Source organism: Lissotriton helveticus, chromosome 6 (genome assembly GCF_964261635.1).
Source record: "Lissotriton helveticus chromosome 6, aLisHel1.1, whole genome shotgun sequence".
NCBI lineage: Eukaryota > Metazoa > Chordata > Amphibia > Caudata > Salamandridae > Lissotriton > Lissotriton helveticus.
Window position 1 is genome coordinate 17237809 of NC_136067.1, and position 20268 is coordinate 17258076.

Here is a 20268-nt window from a genome sequence, read left to right on the forward strand (position 1 = left end):
TACGAGATACCCAGCACTGTCTACAAATCCCAATGAAATCCCCTATGATTTAATTGTATCCTACCAGGATTGGGATAGGCTAGGCTACAGCATGTCATTGTTGAGACCAAGGCTGGCACTTTGGAGTCTGAATACCCAGCGTTGCTCCTTCCTGAACAGATATTGCTACATGTTTTTAACAGGTATTTAAGCCGTTGGTTTATCTTGTACAATTCATCTAAGATCATTGGCATCATGTCTCTTTTCTAGAAAGTGTGTAGTCAATTTAGTTATCTGTTTCTTGCAACAGATAGTACTCTGGTGTTCCAAGGTGCAGGTTTTAACTTTCCTAGTAGTCATGCACACATAGGAAGAGGAAAAAACGAAGAGAAACAAATATATTTCCTCTCGTTATGCCTCCCTGGGGCGGCATAAGGTTTTGACTCATTCCCAGGTTTGCAAGTTCTTGTAAATTTAGGAATGCATTAAAAACCATAAGAGTTGTATGGAAGCACCCACCGCAATGCCCATGTAATGCCTCCCTTGTGCATAGTAAGGCAGCACAGCAATTTTCTTTGCATTGCATTGCTCCATATATGAAGCTATTCAAAGCCCTGCAAAGTGGCTTTGCGTCGTTTCATGAATATGACTTGGAGCTTTACGTTGTTCATGTATCATGTTGCGTGGTGCGTGCATGAATACCAGTTCTCATAAATATGCCCCTCAGTCATTTGTATCTGAACAGAACAAAATGAGTAGAAAAGTGGTAATATATCTGCAGTTCTCTTCTGTCTTAAGTTGATGGTATCCTTTATTTTGGTCAAGACGGAAAAAGACTTTAGCTCCATTAAGTTGTGTGATCATGACCGTGATATGTGGACCAGGCTGCCTCTCTCCTTCAATGGCTCTGTGTCCCTGGAGCATATCAACACAAATGCGTACTGCTCCACTACTTTCTTTCCTTGGTACAAGTACAATGGGTGAAACCCATGGCATAGGGCCTGTGGAATGTTCAATGATGTGATGGTGTAAGAGTGCTGCCAACTTTTTCTCTATGGCCTCTTGTAAGTGAAAAGCAAATCTACTGCACCTTTCTGAGAGGCGTTTGTCTATTTCTATGTGCTGTGCAGAATAGGAAAAAGTGAGGAGAAATAAAGATATTACCCCTCGTTATGTCTCCCCTGGGAGGGTTAAAATTATGACATATTCCCAGTGTTACAAGTCCTTGTAAATCTGGGAATGCATAAAAAAACATGTGAGTTGTGTAGGAGCACCCACGTAACACCACCCTTGTGCAGAGTAAGGCAACACAGCGATTTTCATTGCATTGCTTTACTCCATATTTGTGAAGCCATTCAAAGCCATGTAAAGTGGCTTTGTGTGGCTTCATAAATATGACTTGGAGCTTTGCGTTGTGCATGTAGCACGTTGTGTGGTGCATGCATGACTTGAAGCTCTCATGAATATGCTTCTCAGTCTTTTGTATTTGAACATATCAAAATGAGTAGAAAAAGTGGTAATATATCTGCAGTTCTCTCCTAGCTCGAGATGATGGTATCCTTTATTTAGGTCAAGATGGGAAAACAGAGCAAACAGGCGCTGGACAAGTTTCCCTGTGTCGGCGCTGCGGCGGTGCGCGGTCTAGGGCCCGCCCCAACCAAGCAGTGGTGCTTGTGCACTCCCTTCTGGCTTACCCCATGCTGCCATGAATATGAGACCCCCTCTAAATATACTTTTAAGGTCAGGGAAAGAGAGGATTACAGTACAATACACAAGAAATGTTCCCTCTAGACCTAAATACTTTTACAAATTACAATTTTTCACTTTGAACAAGAGTCTGTAAAACAAGATGACAACAAATACTATTTCACATTTATGTTTTTTATTATTTTTTATAGAAACAAGTTATTTCTCATTATTTTCAGTATTTCTTTAAATTCATGATCATCAATTTACAAAACAAACATGTAGTTCATCATTAACACTTTAAAATCTAAATGTCATACAGAGAAAAAAAGAGAAAACAATACAATCTCATGTTTTCCTCATACTTACTCTTCCACACACTCCACATTCACTCTCTATTCTGTGTCTGAGGGGTCACAAGTCGTTATGTGATCACTTTATGTTAGGTCGACGCGTTTCGGTGGGATGGGACCACCTTCCTCAGGACCTTTAGCAGAACAAAACAATCTTTCCCAAGAAAATTATAAACTCTGTATGAATATCTGTAACAAAAAAATAACAAATCATGTATCTAAGACATTATTTTGATTCAACATATTGATATTATTTCAATTCTTGTAATTTTTAGTCATTTTGTAGAGAAATCACTAAAAAACACTACATACAGACTGTGTGATTACATTGTATTATTGCTTTACATCTTTTGTCAATGCTTCATCCTAAAAACAAACCAGCACTTGTGTCTATGTCCACATGCTACGTATTAGTAGAGCTTACTGAAGGATTACTAAAGAAAAAACAGAGAGATTCAAAGGCTGGGTCGCAAGAAAATAGATAATGGGGAGAAGCTTAAATATGTGATTATAGCACCTTATCGACCCTCAGTCCTTTCAAAAACCTAACAATAGGATTTAAAATATACCCAAGAAGTCTATTTTCAGATTGAATTTCATTAGTGATACATTGTATTCTTACCCTGATGCCAGGTATAAGACACATGAGAGCTCCAGTTGTAACTTCTTGTCATCTGCTTCTATGTGGCAGGGCGTACCTACGATAATATGTACAAAATACATCTCTGATGTTTATTTCCAAACCTCTAGGAGTCATTGCTAAATGTACCTGCCATTAAGTGGTTTACAGCTTACCTAGGTAGCTATTATCCGATGCCAATTATTACAATTCTGTAGGAGTTGTTGTAGAAAATACCTTCACAGTTTTAAGATGGTGTCCATTAATTTCTAGAAGAACGATATGGGTAATATTTAGTTTAAAAAAAACTCACATTACTACCTGATCGTTAACATATAGCGTGAAACGGTTGGGACTAACCTTCAGAGTAATGGCAACAATATGGCAGCACTCCTTTAATGTGACTCGACTGAAGTCTCATTTATCTCATTTAATACGAGACATCTCACTCGTTTTAAATCTTGCAGCTGAAAGGAAATAATCCAAGGCCAGAATCAGTAAAATTCATCTCATGTGTGTTACAGCTAAATCGTGCTCTAAATACTAAAGCCCTTCGGTTTCCATTTACTCTGATAAATCGGAATTTACTGTTAAAAGCGAGTAAGATGGGCTAACCTCTTAAGGATCACGAGCCATATGTACGTTGGTACCCTATTTTTATCAAAAAATATATAAAGTAGTTTCTACATGACCCCTTGTAATAAGGGACTCCTTCAGCATTCCGATTGACATAAGAGACCCCCACGGGACCCGAGCTTAAATTCCTCGATGGGTGCAAGCCGCCTTTCATACGGAGGCATAAATGACCGAGGTTCAATCAAGCCTTCGTAGTATTTATCTATGCAATCCCTCTAGAGGACGAGTAGAGTGACGGGATCAGAAGAGCCGACACGCACGCCCGTGACCCCGACCGTCCTAGTAGTTTGCTTACCTTCGTTGTTTAGAAAAACATGGGCATCCCCGCGACTTGGCTCAAATTGCCGTAGGTAAAGGAGGACGTGTGTTTAGTCCTTCTTTTAAATATCGAGTTCTCACGCCGGTTGTCTGGCTACGCGATAGGACTGTGGCGTGCTGCTCAAACGCCATTTCTCTGTGTTGTTTTCGTCCTCGTAAGGTGGACTGTTTTTATTATTATCACTATATCATTCTTTCAATTAATTAGTTAGGCATAACAAGTCATTAGATTTCAGAGGGTTCAGTGAGTTACCCAATGAAAGCTTCAAAAAAATCACACGTAACTGTTTACTAATTGACGACTGAAAGTGGGCGCCATCTTTGAGTGTGTTATAATTATTGTCGATATTAACACATCTCTATGTAGGATTCTTCCGAGATGTAGTATAATAAGTAAGTAAACCCGAATAAGAGAGAGTAAAATATTTTAAGAGGGAACAGGGATTTAACCCATATATACTTAACTCAATCAAGTATTATATCGATCGTGATTCACATGCTTAATGAGAATTGACATGAGTGCTAACGATGATATAGGTTATCTTACCTGCCTTATCCTTTCAGTAAATTATCATGTAATAACAATATCTCTGATGTACTACGAAGTAGGCATCTGAAAGTAAGATGCCATTAGAAAGAAATCTCAATCCTAACCATTACCAGAAGAGAAACCCAATATCTTGAATTCAAATTTTGAGGAAAGATGATTTTTTCACATTACATATGATTCTTTTAATATAAGATACATATTACAAAGTTATAAGAATGGCAGAGAAGGAAGATCACAAATACTTGAGAATCCTGATATAGAGCGTGCTACGGCATAGGTATGTTTGAGTTGGTTATTCCGTTACATTCCAAGAAATATTTTCATTCAGACCACTTCTAACACTATCCAAACGGTATATCCAGTAACTTTCACGTTTCCTCCTTGTTTTTTCCAGTGCTTCGCCATCCTTATGTTGAACTTTCTCCAATATGCTCCATCTAAGTTCAGATTCATTGTGATTGAGATCTACACAATGTTGAGTTAGATGTGCTGTCAGTTTGTTCGTTCTTACTGATGATTTATGTTCACTATATCTCTGTCTGAATTCCCGTCCTGTTTCACCTATATAGGCAAGGCCACATGGACAGATAATATAGTTGTTTACTATATTATCTGATGCCTACTTCGTAGTACATCAGAGATATTGTTATTACATGATAATTTACTGAAAGGATAAGGCAGGTAAGATAACCTATATCATCGTTAGCACTCATGTCAATTCTCATTAAGTATGTGAATCACGATCGATATAATACTTGATTGAGTTAAGTATATATGGGTTCAATCCCTGTTCCCTCTTAAAATATTTTACTCTCTCTTATTCGGGTTTACTTACTTATTATACTACATCTCGGAAGAATCCTACATAGAGATGTGTTAATATCGACAATAATTATAACCCACTCAAAGATGGCGCCCACTTTCAGTCGTCAATTAGTAAACAGTTACGTGTGATTTTTTTGAAGCTTTCATTGGGTAACTCACTGAACCCTCTGAAATTTAATGACTTGTTATGCCTAACTAATTAATTGAAAGAATGATATAGTGATAATAATAAAAACAGTCCACCTTACGAGGACGAAAACAACACTGAGAAATGGCGTTTGAGCAGCACGCCACAGTCCTATCGCGTAGCCAGACAACCGGCGCGAGAACTCGATATTTAAAAGAAGGACTAAACACACGTCCTCCTTTACCTACGGCAATTTGAGCCAAGTCGCGGGGATGTCCATGTTTTTCTAAACAACGAAGGTAAGCAAACTACTCGGATGGTCGGGGTCACGGGCGTGCGTGTAGGCTCTTCTGATCCCGTCACTCTACTCGTCCTCTAGAGGGATTGCATAGATAAATACTACGAAGGCTTGATTGAACCTCGGTCATTTATGCCTCCGTATGAAAGGCGGCTTGCACCCATCGAGGAATTTAAGCTTGGGTCCCGTGGGGGTCTCTTATGTCAATCGGAATGCTGTAGGAGTCCCTTATTACAAGGGGTCATGTAGAAACTACTTTATATATTTTTTGATAAAAATAGGGTACCAACGTACATATGGCTCGTGATCCTTAAGAGGTTAGCCCATCTTACTCGCTTTTAACAGTAAATTCCGATTTATCAGAGTAAATGGAAACCGAAGGGCTTTAGTATTTAGAGCACGATTTAGCTGTAACACACATGAGATGAATTTTACTGATTCTGGCCTTGGATTATTTCCTTTCAGCTGCAAGATTTAAAACGAGTGAGATGTCTCGTATTAAATGAGATAAATGAGACTTCAGTCGAGTCACATTAAAGGAGTGCTGCCATATTGTTGCCATTACTCTGAAGGTTAGTCCCAACCGTTTCACGCTATATGTTAACGATCAGGTAGTAATGTGAGTTTTTTTTTAAACTAAATATTACCCATATCGTTCTTCTAGAAATTAATGGACACCATCTTAAAACTGTGAAGGTATTTTCTACAACAACTCCTACAGAATTGTAATAATTGGCATCAGACAATAGCTACCTAGGTAAGCTGTAAACCACCTAATGGCAGGTACATTTAGCAATGACTCCTAGAGGTTTGGAAATAAACATCAGAGATGTATTTTGTACATATTATCGAAGGTACGCCCTGCCACATAGAAGCAGATGACAAGAAGTTACAACTGGAGCTCTTATGTGTCTTATACCTGGCATCAGGGTAAGAATACAATGTATCACTAATGAAGTTCAATCTAAAAATAGACTTCTAGGGTATATTTTAAATCATATTGTTAGGTTTTTGAAAGGACTGAGGGTCGATGAGGTGCCATAATCACATATATTAAGCTTCTCCCCATTATCTATTTTCTTGCGACCCAGCCTTTGAATCTCTCTGTTTTTTCTTTAGTAATCCTTCAGTAAGCTCTACTAATACTAATATCTTGGGAAGTATGGTTTTGTTCTGCTAAAGGTCCTGAGGAAGGTGGTCCCATCCCACCGAAACACGTCGACCTAACATAAAGTGATCACATAACGACTTGTGACCCCTCAGACACAGAATAGAGAGTGAATGTGGAGTGTGTGGAAGAGTATGTATGAGGAAAACGTGAGATTGTATTGTTTTCTCTTTTTTTCTCTGTATGACATTTAGATTTTAAAGTGTTAATGATGAACTACATGTTTGTTTTGTAAATTGATGATCATGAATTTAAATAAATACTGAAAATAATGAGAAATAACTTTTTTCTATAAAAAATAATAAAAAACATAAATGTGAAATAGTATTTGTTGTCATCTTGTTTTACAGACTCTTGTTCAAAGTGAAAAATTGTAATTTGTAAAAGTATTTAGGTCTAGAGGGAACATTTCTTGTTTACCTCATGCTGCCATCATACTTGAGGTACTCCGTGGTAAACAGCATATGGTAGCCAAAGGCATTGAATGAGGCAACGTGTGTTGCCAGTATTGTGTTTATTTTGTTTAGAATGCCCTCTGTTCTTTATTTCCTGCGCAATTCGTTGAAGGTTAAAGTCCCAGCTGCCCTGGAGGCGGTGATCTTGGGCGTGGCAGCGTTCTATAAAGAGTGGCCTGACCCCGTGGAAACCAATCTCTATTCAAACTCTCTTGCCGGTCTAGGAGCTCAGGTCTTTCCTGCAGCGTTATCTGGCGAAATCTTGAAACATTGTGCTGAGGCGCCTTCTCCTTCCTGACAGCTCCTGTGATCCTCGCCAGCTCCAGCTGAATTTCTCTTTCCGACAGGTGAGAATCCAAGTAAGCACTGAGCGCCCATTTGAGCCGGAGGCTAGCAAATTAATGTTTTATTTATTATAGTGAAACAGTGCGCTTGACCGTTGATGTATTCCGCCATAATTACATCATGTAGGCCTCCAAAGAGAGTGTGCTAAGATACTCTTATATTTCTGGGCAACTGAGACGAGCCTAGGGCTCGAGGCTGATTTATGCTTATCACTGGGAAATATCCGAGTGATTTATAGAGTGTATGAGCAGGACTAAGAGTGGTGGCACCTTTTGTCTGGCGCGACCGGGGTGAAGGATACTGAGTTGGCCTCCACTTCTCCGAGTGATTGTGCACGTGACATGAGCCTGACTATGAGCCGTCATCATATTCTGGCCTAACATTGTGCAACAGAAAACATACGAAAGCTATCACGCGTCAATGTGAGCTATCAAGAACCAAAGCCCATCTTTATGTCATCTTATGTTTATTATCTCACTTTATGTTCAAATCTTTTTTATTAGAAAACCACCAGATGATAACTGTACATGCGCCTCGCAGAGGCCAGATTGCCCGATCGAGCCACGCAGGGCCCGTGATGCTTATGTCTGGATTTCCAATCAAGAAGAAAGAGTCCCCCCAAAAAAAAAAAACATCCCCACCCCCCCACCTCTGTCCCCAAAGCACAGTCAGAAAAAGAAAAGTAGGAAAGACAAAATAAGAAAGAGGTTCCTGTCTCTAGTGCGTCAAAAAAATTGTTACCTCAGGGTGATCAGTAATAGTGATTTCAAGGGTTGTCCGTAGGTTGGCTCAAGTGGAGGAGGCGAAGAGAGCTCGGGCAGGGCAGCTCTCGGAAGTCTTGGGCGAGAAGTGCCAAAAAGAGTTGCCAGATTTCCCCGTAGGATGGGCCCTTCCCTGCTTGGTTCAAGGAGATGCGTCCCATCCCAAGGATGTCCAAAGGCGTTTGGGCCATTCTGAGTGATTGGGGATGCGGACCTTTGCGCGTTCTTCGCTATAAATTATTTGCCAGCCAAATCTTTAATTGTGAATGAGGTACATTTAGGCATTTATACAGTAAGAGTCAGCTAGAAAAGCAGAAAATTGTTGTGCGCTGTCAAACTCTGAGATCCAATATACATCTTTTAAGTGGAGAAGTGTGGCTCAGGGGTTAGAGGCAGCAGACCCGGAAGCTGAGATCGGTCCTGGACCAGGGTTCAATTCCCCGCCTCGGCCGGGTCTTGGGCTAAAAATTCCACGGACTCGATAATTCTCGCCCCGGTGCCTCCTCGACTCACGGGTTCACACTCTGCGACTCTGGGCAATAGCTTGCTTAATCTCCACAACGGCCCCTCGCGGCGGGATGCCTGACTTTCACCTTGTGGATACCCTGCTATCTCACAGGGGAATACCAGGAAGGGTTCCCTAAGCAAGCGCCGGGACACCCACTGCGGGTAGCTGTGCGCTATATAAGCTCAACTACATTTACATTTACATTTACAAGTGGTAAAAGGGTTTTGGGGAAAAAGTCACTTTCCAATGTCTTTTGGAAGAAATTGACTAAATCATTGTATTTTTTCCCCTCAGGAATTCAGTGCTTTCCCTTGGCGGTATGGGAGTCTTTGCTGCAATGTTCGTGTTGATTCTGTGCTCTGTGAATGCACACTCATCTCACAGGAAGATCGGTAGGTTATTAGCTGATCAATGGTATTGCGTGTTCCTCGTTCACCAAGGTTAGCCCTGCGAAACGTTACCTAGAGCGTGTGTGCAGAATCTCAGGGCTTCATCAGGGCCGCACAGCTTACTTAAATAAGATGTCAACTGGATCAAACCTTGAGACGGCTGGAGCGCCATGGAACAACTGCACATCTGCAATCAGAAACCACGGAATGATTTGCTAAAATTAACCTTGAATATATAGAATTGGCTGCTCAGTGGCACTTTGGTATCTTCAGATTTCTGTAGCTAATTTTCACAAATCGCAATAGGCTCAAAAGGTTCTTGTTTATCAATCAGGTTTCTTGTAAAGCACTACTATTCACCAGTAAGGGCCTGAAGGTGCTGAGTGAGGGTGGTGTATCGGCTGTTGAGTCGAAGAGCCGGGTTTTGAGGTCCTTCCTGAATTGAGGTGCACATCTCCAAAGGCACTCTAGCAGACATTTTAGTAAACATGGCTAAATCATGAAGTAAGCAAAACAATGAGCTCAAAACATGTTACCAGTGAAATGCTTGTGGCAGAAAGAAAGAGTCTAGTTTAATCTAAAATGGGAGAGAACATCATGGAAGTACTGTCAGCAACAAGTAGGGCGAGAAGAGGCATTTGAGGAAAAGAAGAAGCCGGCCAGCAGGGGTGCAGTTCACAGATGGGCAGAGGTGCACACCATCTACTAAACGTGCATCTGCCCATACTGCACAATATTGATACGATATTCGTGTTGATTCTGTGCACGGTAAAGGCTGCACACTCATCCAGCCTTGTTTGATGAAAGCTTAGCTCTCCCTGTGCTGAGTACTGATTAGCACAAGCACTTTGGATATTTCATAATCATGTTCAGCACACATCCATGATGCTGGTTGACATTGTGGGCATGCTATCCTGTTAAAAGGGAAGCATATTGTCACTTGTGCCCTTGGGCTTATGGAACATCAGTACTGAAACAATAAAGCAAGGTTTATCTAGCCATCCATCCATCCTAAGTGAAGGCACATCTCACGTGGATGTGAATGTGCACAATTATTAAGATGTCTCAAGATATGTTTGGGTCCCTCTCCTGTCCTGAGGTATCCTCTGCATTTTGGGGTGTGTGGCCCTTCCTTTATAATGAGCAAAGTAAAAGCTACTTTGCAACCAAAGTGTCAAAGCTGTACAGCACAAACAATTCTCACCGAACAGACGACAACTTTAGTTTTTACAGCATGCATCCTTGTGCTACACCACAATATATTTCTATGACAGTGTGTGTACTACAGGAAAGTTCTGCAACATCCAGAGATGTTACGCTCTTGCTGTGTGTCAGCCCATGAAACCAAATCAGTAGTCCCAGTTGGACCCGGCTGCAGCGTAACCCATGCATTTCTTCATTTCTGGACCAGCATCTCTCATCACCTCTAACAACAGTATAGCACTGTGGCGCTTACTTAATGTGGCCATCCTTTTCGTCCAGTGTTGAGATTCTATCGACTGCGCGATGTTGTTTCATAGTATTTGGTTTGTAGGTAGGAGAGACTTAGAGTCAAGATACCCTTAAGGATAGGCTCAAACTGATACCTGGAGATGGGCAGATAATAGTTATTGGGACAGTGGGCTTCCATTTCACGTGCCTCCTCTTGATGCTCCGTAAACCACTGAAGGTTGCATTGAAACCCAGGTACAAAGACCACACGAGGGAACTCTAGTTGGTATGGAGTCATACATAATTGTGGACAGTAATTGCTAAACAGGAAACCTAGGTGCATATTCTCAAGGACTCGTTGCTGAGTTATTAGCACTTCAGCGGCAAAAGTGGCGATAGACTATACGCACCTTTCCCAAGCTGGTGCAAACTGCCTATATCGCCAGTTTCTCAGCTATAGCTGCTGCATAAAACACCGCCATGGATGACAGCGGCAACTAACGCTAATGATATGCAGAGTAGGCGTTCCAGTGCAAAAACGAACAAACACCACTTCACGATATTCTCAACGACCAGCCAGATCGGTGATGCGAGCCAAAAACACGCAATAAGGCACGTTAGTAACAGGGATTCAACACCTGCCTTTGACTGGTGTTAAGCAGGACGACAACCTGCAGTATGAAAGGGAACCCTGCCCAGAGCCACATCTGAAGACCAACACATGTCATGGAGTTACTGATCATGAAGCTCAGAGACCCAAGAGGGCCACAACAGGTTGAAGGTACATAAAAGAACATAAGAGCTGTCTGAGCCAGTGGATTAGGAAGTGTGCATCTTCAAAGAAAAAAAGTTTCCTAAGCCTAATTTACTTTCCACATGGCTCCAAAATGGAATAAAGTCTCAGGCCAATTGGTGCTCTGCAGCAGCCCAGTGAGATGATTTATGAGGCTGTGGAAGAAGCAACATCTCTAGCAGAGATGGAGTGCAGCATCCTGCACTTCCCCAGTGTAATAAATGCAACTAGTTGCGAACACAGGGGATACAACTAAACCAGCTTCATAAAGCTTTTAGTCAAACACTGGGGAGTCGCTGTCGCTGTTGCTGTGCTTTGGGAAAGGAGAGCTGGAGTTACAAAGGAGAGCATGGGTGGAAGGGATGTGTGGGATAGAGCATGAACACACATGCACTCCCATGGGGTGCTCAGAGGAAAAAAGTAGTTCCTTGATGTCAAGCTGTGGAAGGTTACAAATATCCAAAATAAAAATGAATGTAAAAAAGCAAAGATCCACGGGAGGGAGAATAACAAGAGGAGGAAGGAAAATTGTTGCATAAGAAGCAAATATATTAGATTGACAAACAAGAAAGCTAAACAATGACCAGCAGTGGGCCTACTGTAAGTTTTGGTATTCTCTACATGTCTGTCGATGACAGTAGCCCCTGCCTAAAAGTGTGACATGACTCTTTCATGAGAGGAGATTGCCATGTTTTCCCAACTTGGCTACCTTTCTAAAATGTCTGCCTTACTTCTCAAAGTACACCTAAACTGTTTTTAGGGCTCGCCTATTAATATCCCGCAGTGCAACCAAGAGCTCAAACCATCAGGTGGATCAGGCGAATTTCTGCGGATTTCCAACAGTTCACGATCACAAGCACGCGCATTTCCCCACCTCAATGCCATCAGCCTCCCTCCCACAGGCCTCCCTTCTCCTCCCCCCTAATTGCTTTTTTTTTCACGGCCACCAGGCCGTGAGCTACTTCAAAGGGTTCGGCTGCCCCGCCCCCTGCAATGCCCAGAGCTTGTTGTTTCTGAGCTCTTGTTGTGCTCGTTTCCTTTTCTTTGCTCTTTCTGCAAGGTATACAGTACTCAATCTGTCTTTCACCTAGTTCCAGGCCCGGACTGGCAATGTCGGGCACCGGGCAATTCCCCGGTCGGCTGGCAGGGGTGGGGGCCGGTTTTTCGGCAGGGGGCCGGTTTTTGGTCTGACGCGGCGTTACTAGTCAGAAAATAAATCCGAGACAGAAATGTTCATTCAGTACAGCAGACTAGTACTAGTCACTCACACACTACTGCGCTCCGTGCGGGGGTAAAAAAAAAGCACAATCTCTCTCTGGATTCTTTCTGTTGCAAATGCAATCATTCATAACATCATAATGCATCGGAGCACTGTCTGTGCAGTGTGCACCATCTAATAGGGGTGGGTCGCGCGCAGCTGTCTCATCCGCCGTGACTGCGCTGTCTCAGTTCACCCACCTTAGGGTGGGGCGGCTGGTGGTTGTGACATGCGCATTGGGGTTCGCGCAATAAAAAGTGCGCGTGACCCGGACCGTGACGTGATGTGAGGCCAGGTCGAGAGGACTAGCTTTCCAGAACAACTGAGACTGAGGCACAGGCACCCCATAAATTAATTTATTTCATTCTAGCCCCTGCCCAGCATGCCTGTCCCTCCCTGCTGCCGACTGTCTGCTGCCCGCAGGTGAGTCACTGATGTTGTTTGCATTTTCTGCGTTCCTGCGTAGCACCCTGGGCGTCCCTATTTGTGAGCAACTGAGCAGGCCTGCTGTTGGTGAACAGGGCCCAGCGCAGACGACCCGGCGGTGCCGGCTGCTGTCGGTTAGGCTGCGCCTGCGCTGCCTGCCTGGCTTGACTAGTTGAGTTGTGTCGTGTCGTGCCGTGCCTGGGCCTGCTGGCCGGCCCGGACTCCCGGCGCCTATGCTACTTGTCCTACTCCTACCCCCCCCCCTTGCAGGCAGCCCTTTGGTTCCTCCTGCCCCGGGCTGACGCCCCAGGCTCAGCTGCACTGCAGCCAAATGAATAAAATAATTAATGAGCACCGCCGTCACCGCAGGTGAGCAGGGCAATCAGAAGGAAAACTCAGCAGTAGAATGACTTCCTGCGATTGGAAGATAGGATGCCTAGAAGTGAGTTAATAAGACTATTTGTGGATTCTTCTCTCGATTACGGAGCGCGCGCTTCCTGGACATGAGGAGCATGCTCTTCAAATGCTATTTACTACTCGAGTTAATACGACAAAGAGAATTAACAATTAAAGGCAGAAAAGAGCTAGAGTTGCAGAGGTTGGTCATCTAATCTTTATTTAGCATCGAGGGGGTCAGATATTGGCACTAACCTACGTTCAACTCAATCAACTCTATTGCAGAAGAGTTTGAGAACTGCCATTAGACGCGAAGGATTGGCTTTTTCTTCCTTACTGATTCTGCCCTGAAGTTTGGTTTATACAGTGCGGGAAATTAAAGATACTCTACCCAATCGAATCAATATGGTAGTGCTAAGAAAATAAACCTTGTCATGGACCCTCTAGATTTCAGCCAAACCGTAGTTGCCATGCCTATGTACAAGATGAGTATCCAGACACAATATTAATCACAAGGATACATTTGACTTTTTAACGTCTCACCTGAGACAGCGCATGCTGTCGCTTGCGCAACGTTTTGTTTAAGTGGTAAGCCCTGCCATCCATTGTTTACCACTGGTTGACTTCATTGTGACTCTTATTTGCTTTCTTGTTATTCGTTTGTGTATGTGGGCTTTCCTTCGCCTCATGCGATTGTCCCTCTCCAGGAGCATGGCCCACATTCTTGTGTCTTCCCACTGCTCACGTAGTTGGGAACTACTTTTTTTCTTTTTATCTAAGCACTCGACTAGAGTGCATTCCGTGGTGCTTCAGGCTTTTTTCAGAGAGACGATTACTTTCTACTGAGCAACAGCATTTGCTGGAGAGCAAAAATGTCATTTTACAACTAGTATAGTTTCAGTACTTGGCCAAAGCGCCATGTTCAAAAATGGTCCCTGCACCAGAGTCTTTATTTCGTAATCTCTCTACTATGTCCATGAAGAGAGGGATGCTCTGAGGTAAACCTAACAAGAAAACTATGATCCCCAAGGTGCCTCTTTAAGAGTGTTTTTTTTTATTATGTAGAGAAGGACAGGAATCTGAACCTGGGTCTTTCCAGAGAGGTGTGCATGCCATTGATTTCATCTACGCAAAGCATTTTAAGAGGAATTTGTAAAAGGGGCCGGGAGAGATTGTTCTGTTAAAGCTTATTAAAACGTACACTTACACTTTTTTGATATCCAACAACAGCTTGTTATTTACTAAGAAAACAGTGCATTAGAAACCAACCATATTACCAAAGATCACCAGTTATGCTGCTGGGCACCGTCAGAAAACATTTGAGTAGGTTTAATTTCGCCTACCACCACCACCTTGAACACCACCCTAACAGCCACCAAGACCCTAGCCACACTAACCACCACAACACCCTAACCACCACCACTTCCACCACCCTAACCACCACCACCACCCTTACCACCAGCCCCACCACCACTCTACCCTAACCCCCACCACCCTAATCACCATAACCACCACCCTCACCACCCCAACACCCTACCACCACCACCACCCTAACCATCTCACCACCCCCACCATTCTAGCTACTGCCACCCTACCCACCACCTCCAATCTACCATCTACCACCCCACCACCCTACTAACACCTCTAGCACCACTCTAACCAGCATCACCCTACCACCACCCTCACCACCAAACCATGCAACCACCACCATCACCATACCAACACCATCAACACCCTACTACCACTACCCTACCAGAATGTTACCACCACCCCACCCATCACCTTGACCACCAACACCACCCTAACTATGACCACACTAACTAGTACCCTATCACCACTATACCAGTGGCCAACCCACCACCCTACCCACAGTCAGCTTAAAGACCATCACCACCGTAACCATCACCACCACCCTACCAACACCCTAACCACCACCCTACCACCATCACACCACCGTCCTACCAACACCACCCTACCACCATCACACCACCGTTCTACCAACACCATCCTGCCACCACCATTACCCCCTACTACCCACTACCACCCCCTAACCACCACCCTTACCACCACCAGCTAACACCCTACCACTAGGTTGATGCAATTGAATATGTAATGAAAAATGTGCTGTAAAATTCACCATTTTGTTCTGTCGTTTTCCAACCCCACCTATTAGCCGTCGGGATCGCTCGCTGCGCTCCGGACAGGGGCTGGTCTGGCAAAATTTGCCTGGGCTGCTTTCAGTTCCCAGTCCTGCCCTGCCTAGTTCCTCTGTTCATCCTTCTTGTGCGCGTATGTAAGTAAGGCTGTGCTAGTTTTCTCTATTTGGCCCTTCCGGTGCCCGTAGCTGCACTCATGCCCTCCAGCTCCCGTTTCCGGTCATCAGTTATTCCTGTGCTGGTTTCTTTTTCTCCTCTCTCCATTACGTTTCCAGTACCGAATGTGTGCCCATTCCCTCCGCTGAGATGTTCCTATGTGTATGTTCACTGAATCCTGCAACACACGTACTGCTCTTTCTGTGCTCTTTTTGACCTTTCAAAAGTTTATCTCTCCAAATGTCTGATTCCTTTGCTCAGACCTTTCTGGTACAGTTTCCTATTCAACACTCTCCCTCCTCTGCTCCCAGTGCTCTGTTTTTACACATTTATTTGCTGTGCTCAACACTTCCTACTTGTTTAATTAATCCTGCCGCAACAGTTGCCTGCACTTAACTATTAAAGCATCTATTTTCTGTGCTCAATTCTTGTTTTTTATTATGCATCAAGCTCCTAAACAAAACGTGCCTTCCTGGTACGTCATGGTGCTGGAGTCGATAAAAAGGGACTGGTATTTTTCAGACAGCATTAAGCCCGAAAAGTGGCCTAGTGCTGCTTGATAAATACCACGCAGGCTTCTGTGCCATCGGAGCATCACAAAAAGTGACGTTCCGGAGGCGCAAGGGGCTCATAAATAAGGCCCTATATATTTTTTGTTTACCTACATCAGAAAAGTGCCTGAATACCTCTGAAATAGTATGTACTGCTGGACATCACTATTGGCATGGTGGGCGCTTTTAGAGCTGATCCGTATGTTTTTTTTGTTTTTTTGCCCTTCTGGAATTTATAATAGCAAGGAGACACTCTGATGTGCTCTATCATAAAGAGATGAGCCATGTTCTAGACCTATTTCAAATGGGTGCTTGTAGTAAATCAATCAATCAAAGCATTTATATAGCGCACTACTCACCCGGGGGGTCTCAAGGCGCTAGGGGGGGGGGGTCCGCTACTGCTCGAACAGCCAGGTCTTGAGCTGCTTCCCGAAGGCGTAGTTAATTGTGTATTTGTGCTCCTGGACATTGTCTCAGTATGAAGCTGCCTCCTTGTGCTCTATTGCATCCCACTTGTACTGTAGTGAACCCTGTATCTTTTTTATTGAACATGCACATTGCCTGTGTGTTATCAGTGATGCTTTGCTACTGTGTACTTTTATGGGTGTCTGAACCAAAATGAAGTTGTTAGATGACTGATGATGAGTTGCGTGTCTCATGTGTCTTGGTGTGACCCTTTTCTTCTATACTTTATTAAATTAAGGGAGAGGTGCTCAATATATTCTAAAATTATCCTGCACTTGCTATTTCAAATGGGGATTTTATTCATTTTTTCTAATCTTACCAATCCGTCTGTGCCGCCTGCGTGCTTGATGGACTGTGCATGACACACTCAGAACATTATAACTCTGAGATACTGTAGGATGCAAAGTACATTCCTTGCTGTTCTTTAACTCAATTCTACCCGTGTCTGCTTTGCAGGTCTCCACCGTCGTGCCGTTGATTCGTGCAACTGCGTTTATCAAAATGGAGGCTGTGTGATATCGGCAGCGCCACCCCCCAACAAGGCCTGCACCTGCATACTCAACAAGAAGACCTGTGTAGGGAAAATCAGAGACTGTGTCCAGCCTTATGCGTTCTTCTGTACCTACCCAGATACATCTCTGGGCACCTGCCTCCAGGGGGGTGGTGACTGTGAAGGATATTCTGACAGATGTCAGTGCGAGTATGCCTATACATGGTTTTCTGGCTGTAAAATAACTGTTCCCGCCATACCCCGTACTGCCTGTGAGTGTAGACCAGGATGGTGGTTCACATGTTACGGGAAGATAGTGCTGTGCAAAAATCAGTATTCCATATTCTGTGATAAACCTGATACAACTCTGGAGTCTTGTTTAATGGGGAACCGGTACTGTCAATACTGGTAAAACACAGGTGCGCAGGGACAGTGCCTCCTACATGAATCGTCCCCACAAGCGCTGTCTTACGCTGTTCGACCAGTGATTCTGTGATCGATTCATGAACCTTCAGGAAGTGTCCTTTCCAAGGAAGTATACACCATTCTAAATAAATGCTTCACGTGCACATTAATCATATGATCTGCGAAATGCCCACCTGCAATCCAACCTAAACCTGATCTAAATCGGCCATTTCTCAGAGTCAACTCTTCTATGTCTGAAAAGATCTCAATTTGGGAATCCCAATACCAGCAATGTGTGGAAAAGCTGTTTTTGTTTGATCTCAACGTTTTGACTTAAAAATGCCACCACTTTCTGGGACTCATTCACAAGAAACTGCAGCCAGGCGTCACTTTACTTGTGTCTGCGGCAAAATAGCTTAGAATGCCACGGATGCACCGTATTTATGATAAGGCTGCCCATGGCGCAAGGAAGCCGATGCAACAACAGCAGTGCGTCAAATAAGTGAGGCAGCGTCACTTCAGTTTGACGCAAGTAGCCTACGCTCCGGACATCAATGTGTGGGAGCATCAAAGGGGACACATTTACCTTCCACTCTAACATATTGGTCCTGAATGTGACGCATAAAAGTGCGCATATCGGCCACTTGTATAAATTGAAAACTAATGCGGCACAGCCAATTCCGACGCAGGCAAAACAGATGTAACCCAAAAGAAAGTGACGCAATGTTGGCACAAGGGGCTAGTAATTGAGCCCCTTTGGGCCTCATTTATTAAAAGTGACACATCACTGCGTGAAAACAGTGATACGTCACTTTTCATTGCGCCCTCCTTGCGACACCAATGATGCGTCATACTTACCATATGAGGCATCATGTCACAAAGAGTTACAGATGTCAGTATTTATGATGTATCTGTAGACGCAAAAATGACGCATTGCTAAAGTGTGTCACAAAAGTGACGCAACTCCAGCAATAGGTCATTTCATATGGGCAAGTCCGATGTGAAATGTGCCTGCGTCAGTCTTACGCCTGCCAGGAGGCAGGTGTAAGATATTGATGCATTTGCGTCCTAGAAGTGGCGCGGTGAAATCTCATAGACTTCACTGCGTCACTTCTACGACCCTCTCTTGCGTTGGAACGCCCACCCTGCTTACATTATACCTGGCGCAGGTATAAAGTGGCGCAGGGGTTTACAAACTGACGCATCTCGGTAGATGCATCGCTTTGTAAATTCGGTGCAACAAGGCTCATTTCTTACGTCGCTGGTGTGTACAAAACCTGACGCACCAGCGGCGCAAGAATTGACGCAAGGGCTCATAAATAAGCCCCCTTTTAGTTTAACTCTAAGAATAACTGATTTATTTGTAAAAAGACCCAGACATAACCATTTTGACTCCTTCAATTAATTGTTCTCCATTCCTGCTGTCCCCACAATTGCACACATTGTCTAGGTGCATGTGCACCCCTCTTGGTATGTCATGAGCCAGAGGTAGCACTCATGACATCAATAGTAATATACCTGGATGCACCTGCGAAGTTAGACTCAGTGTCGTGTACAGTACTTAACGAGTAATCAACAACGTATATGTCTCCTGTAATTCATTACGCGATCAGAGGATTTTTCACACCACACTTGCCATGCTCAGTACCGGGCACGATGAGTCGTGCTGCTCCCGCTGCGATATTGACACCTGCCAGCAGACTGTATGTTTCCCATCAAAATATCCGGTGTGTTCCACGTTAAAATTAATTATATAGCTAGATTTGGTAGGCTTTGTATGGATAAGCGAGCCCTGATCTTATTCATCCCATCAATGTATCTGTTATTGAATTTCATATGCTTTTCGTCAGCAAAGAGATGTTTAAATAGTTATGAAATGTTAAATAAAAACAACTTGTCAACTAAATGTAATAAGTCTAGGACTTTAAGTTATTTTTACATCCACTCTTTATGCTAATGACTGTAGATCTCTGCCCATTTTCATATGGATCAAAACTTTATATAGTGCAGCCCTGGAGAGTGGAGAGAGGCCTGATATATTGGGTCCTTTAACCCAAAGATCTATTTTCTGACTCCTGTCCTAAATAGAGAGATGCCAGTCTTGTTTCTGAAGGGTCAGGTCATGAAAGAGAGAAAGGACAAGCAGATGCTGGTTGTTGAAACCGTGTTACAACAAACAAAAGATGGACCAGATGGACGGAATGCTGACAATGCAAACATTCTCCCCCAGTCAAAATTTCTGGGATAAATCCATCATTCTTTTGCCCGCTACGCTACCCCAGTTTGGACCCAGCCATATGCAAATCAGTCTTGACCCTGTGCCCCATGGGAACAGTCCGAAACAAACTGCTAGGCCAGGTCCTCCCTGGACCAGAAGCAAGCATCCTGGGACTGGTTTCAGAGTATGTCAACCTTCTTCAGCCAGGCTATCTTGAATCCAGTGGCACAGTGAGCAAGGGACCCACGTCTGGGCATTCCCATCCCACTTAGGGCAAAACGTGTTACAACAAACAAAAGATGGACGGAATGCTGACAATGCAAACATTCTCCCCCAGTCAAAAGATCTGGGATAAATGCATCGTTCTTTTGCCCGCTACGCCACCCCAGTTTGTTGTCGAAACAGGGCAGTGAGAGCTTTGGTTCTGACTCATTGAATGGGTTTAAATCCCCTTTGGCTCGGGGAGGCCTTTGTTCACAGAAACAGGTGGGAAATGAAAAAAAACA

The 20268-nt window shown here is 43.6% G+C and overlaps 1 protein-coding gene across 2 annotated transcripts; it reads left to right on the top strand.

Moving 5' to 3' along the window:
• The first annotated feature begins 7171 nt into the window (after nt 1–7171).
• On the top strand, nt 7172–19450 carry LOC144762145 (uncharacterized). 2 transcript variants are annotated; one of them, XM_078647296.1, is made up of 3 exons: nt 7172–7373; nt 8923–9020; nt 17106–19450. In XM_078647296.1, exons 2-3 carry the CDS (start codon nt 8948–8950, stop codon nt 17549–17551), a joined length of 519 nt encoding a protein of 172 aa, XP_078503422.1. In that variant the 5' UTR covers nt 7172–7373; nt 8923–8947; the 3' UTR covers nt 17552–19450. The 2 variants fall into 2 exon arrangements, with proteins under 2 accessions (XP_078503422.1, XP_078503421.1); XM_078647295.1 differs by having other exon boundaries at nt 7176–7361.
• The last annotated feature ends 818 nt before the right edge of the window (nt 19451–20268 follow it).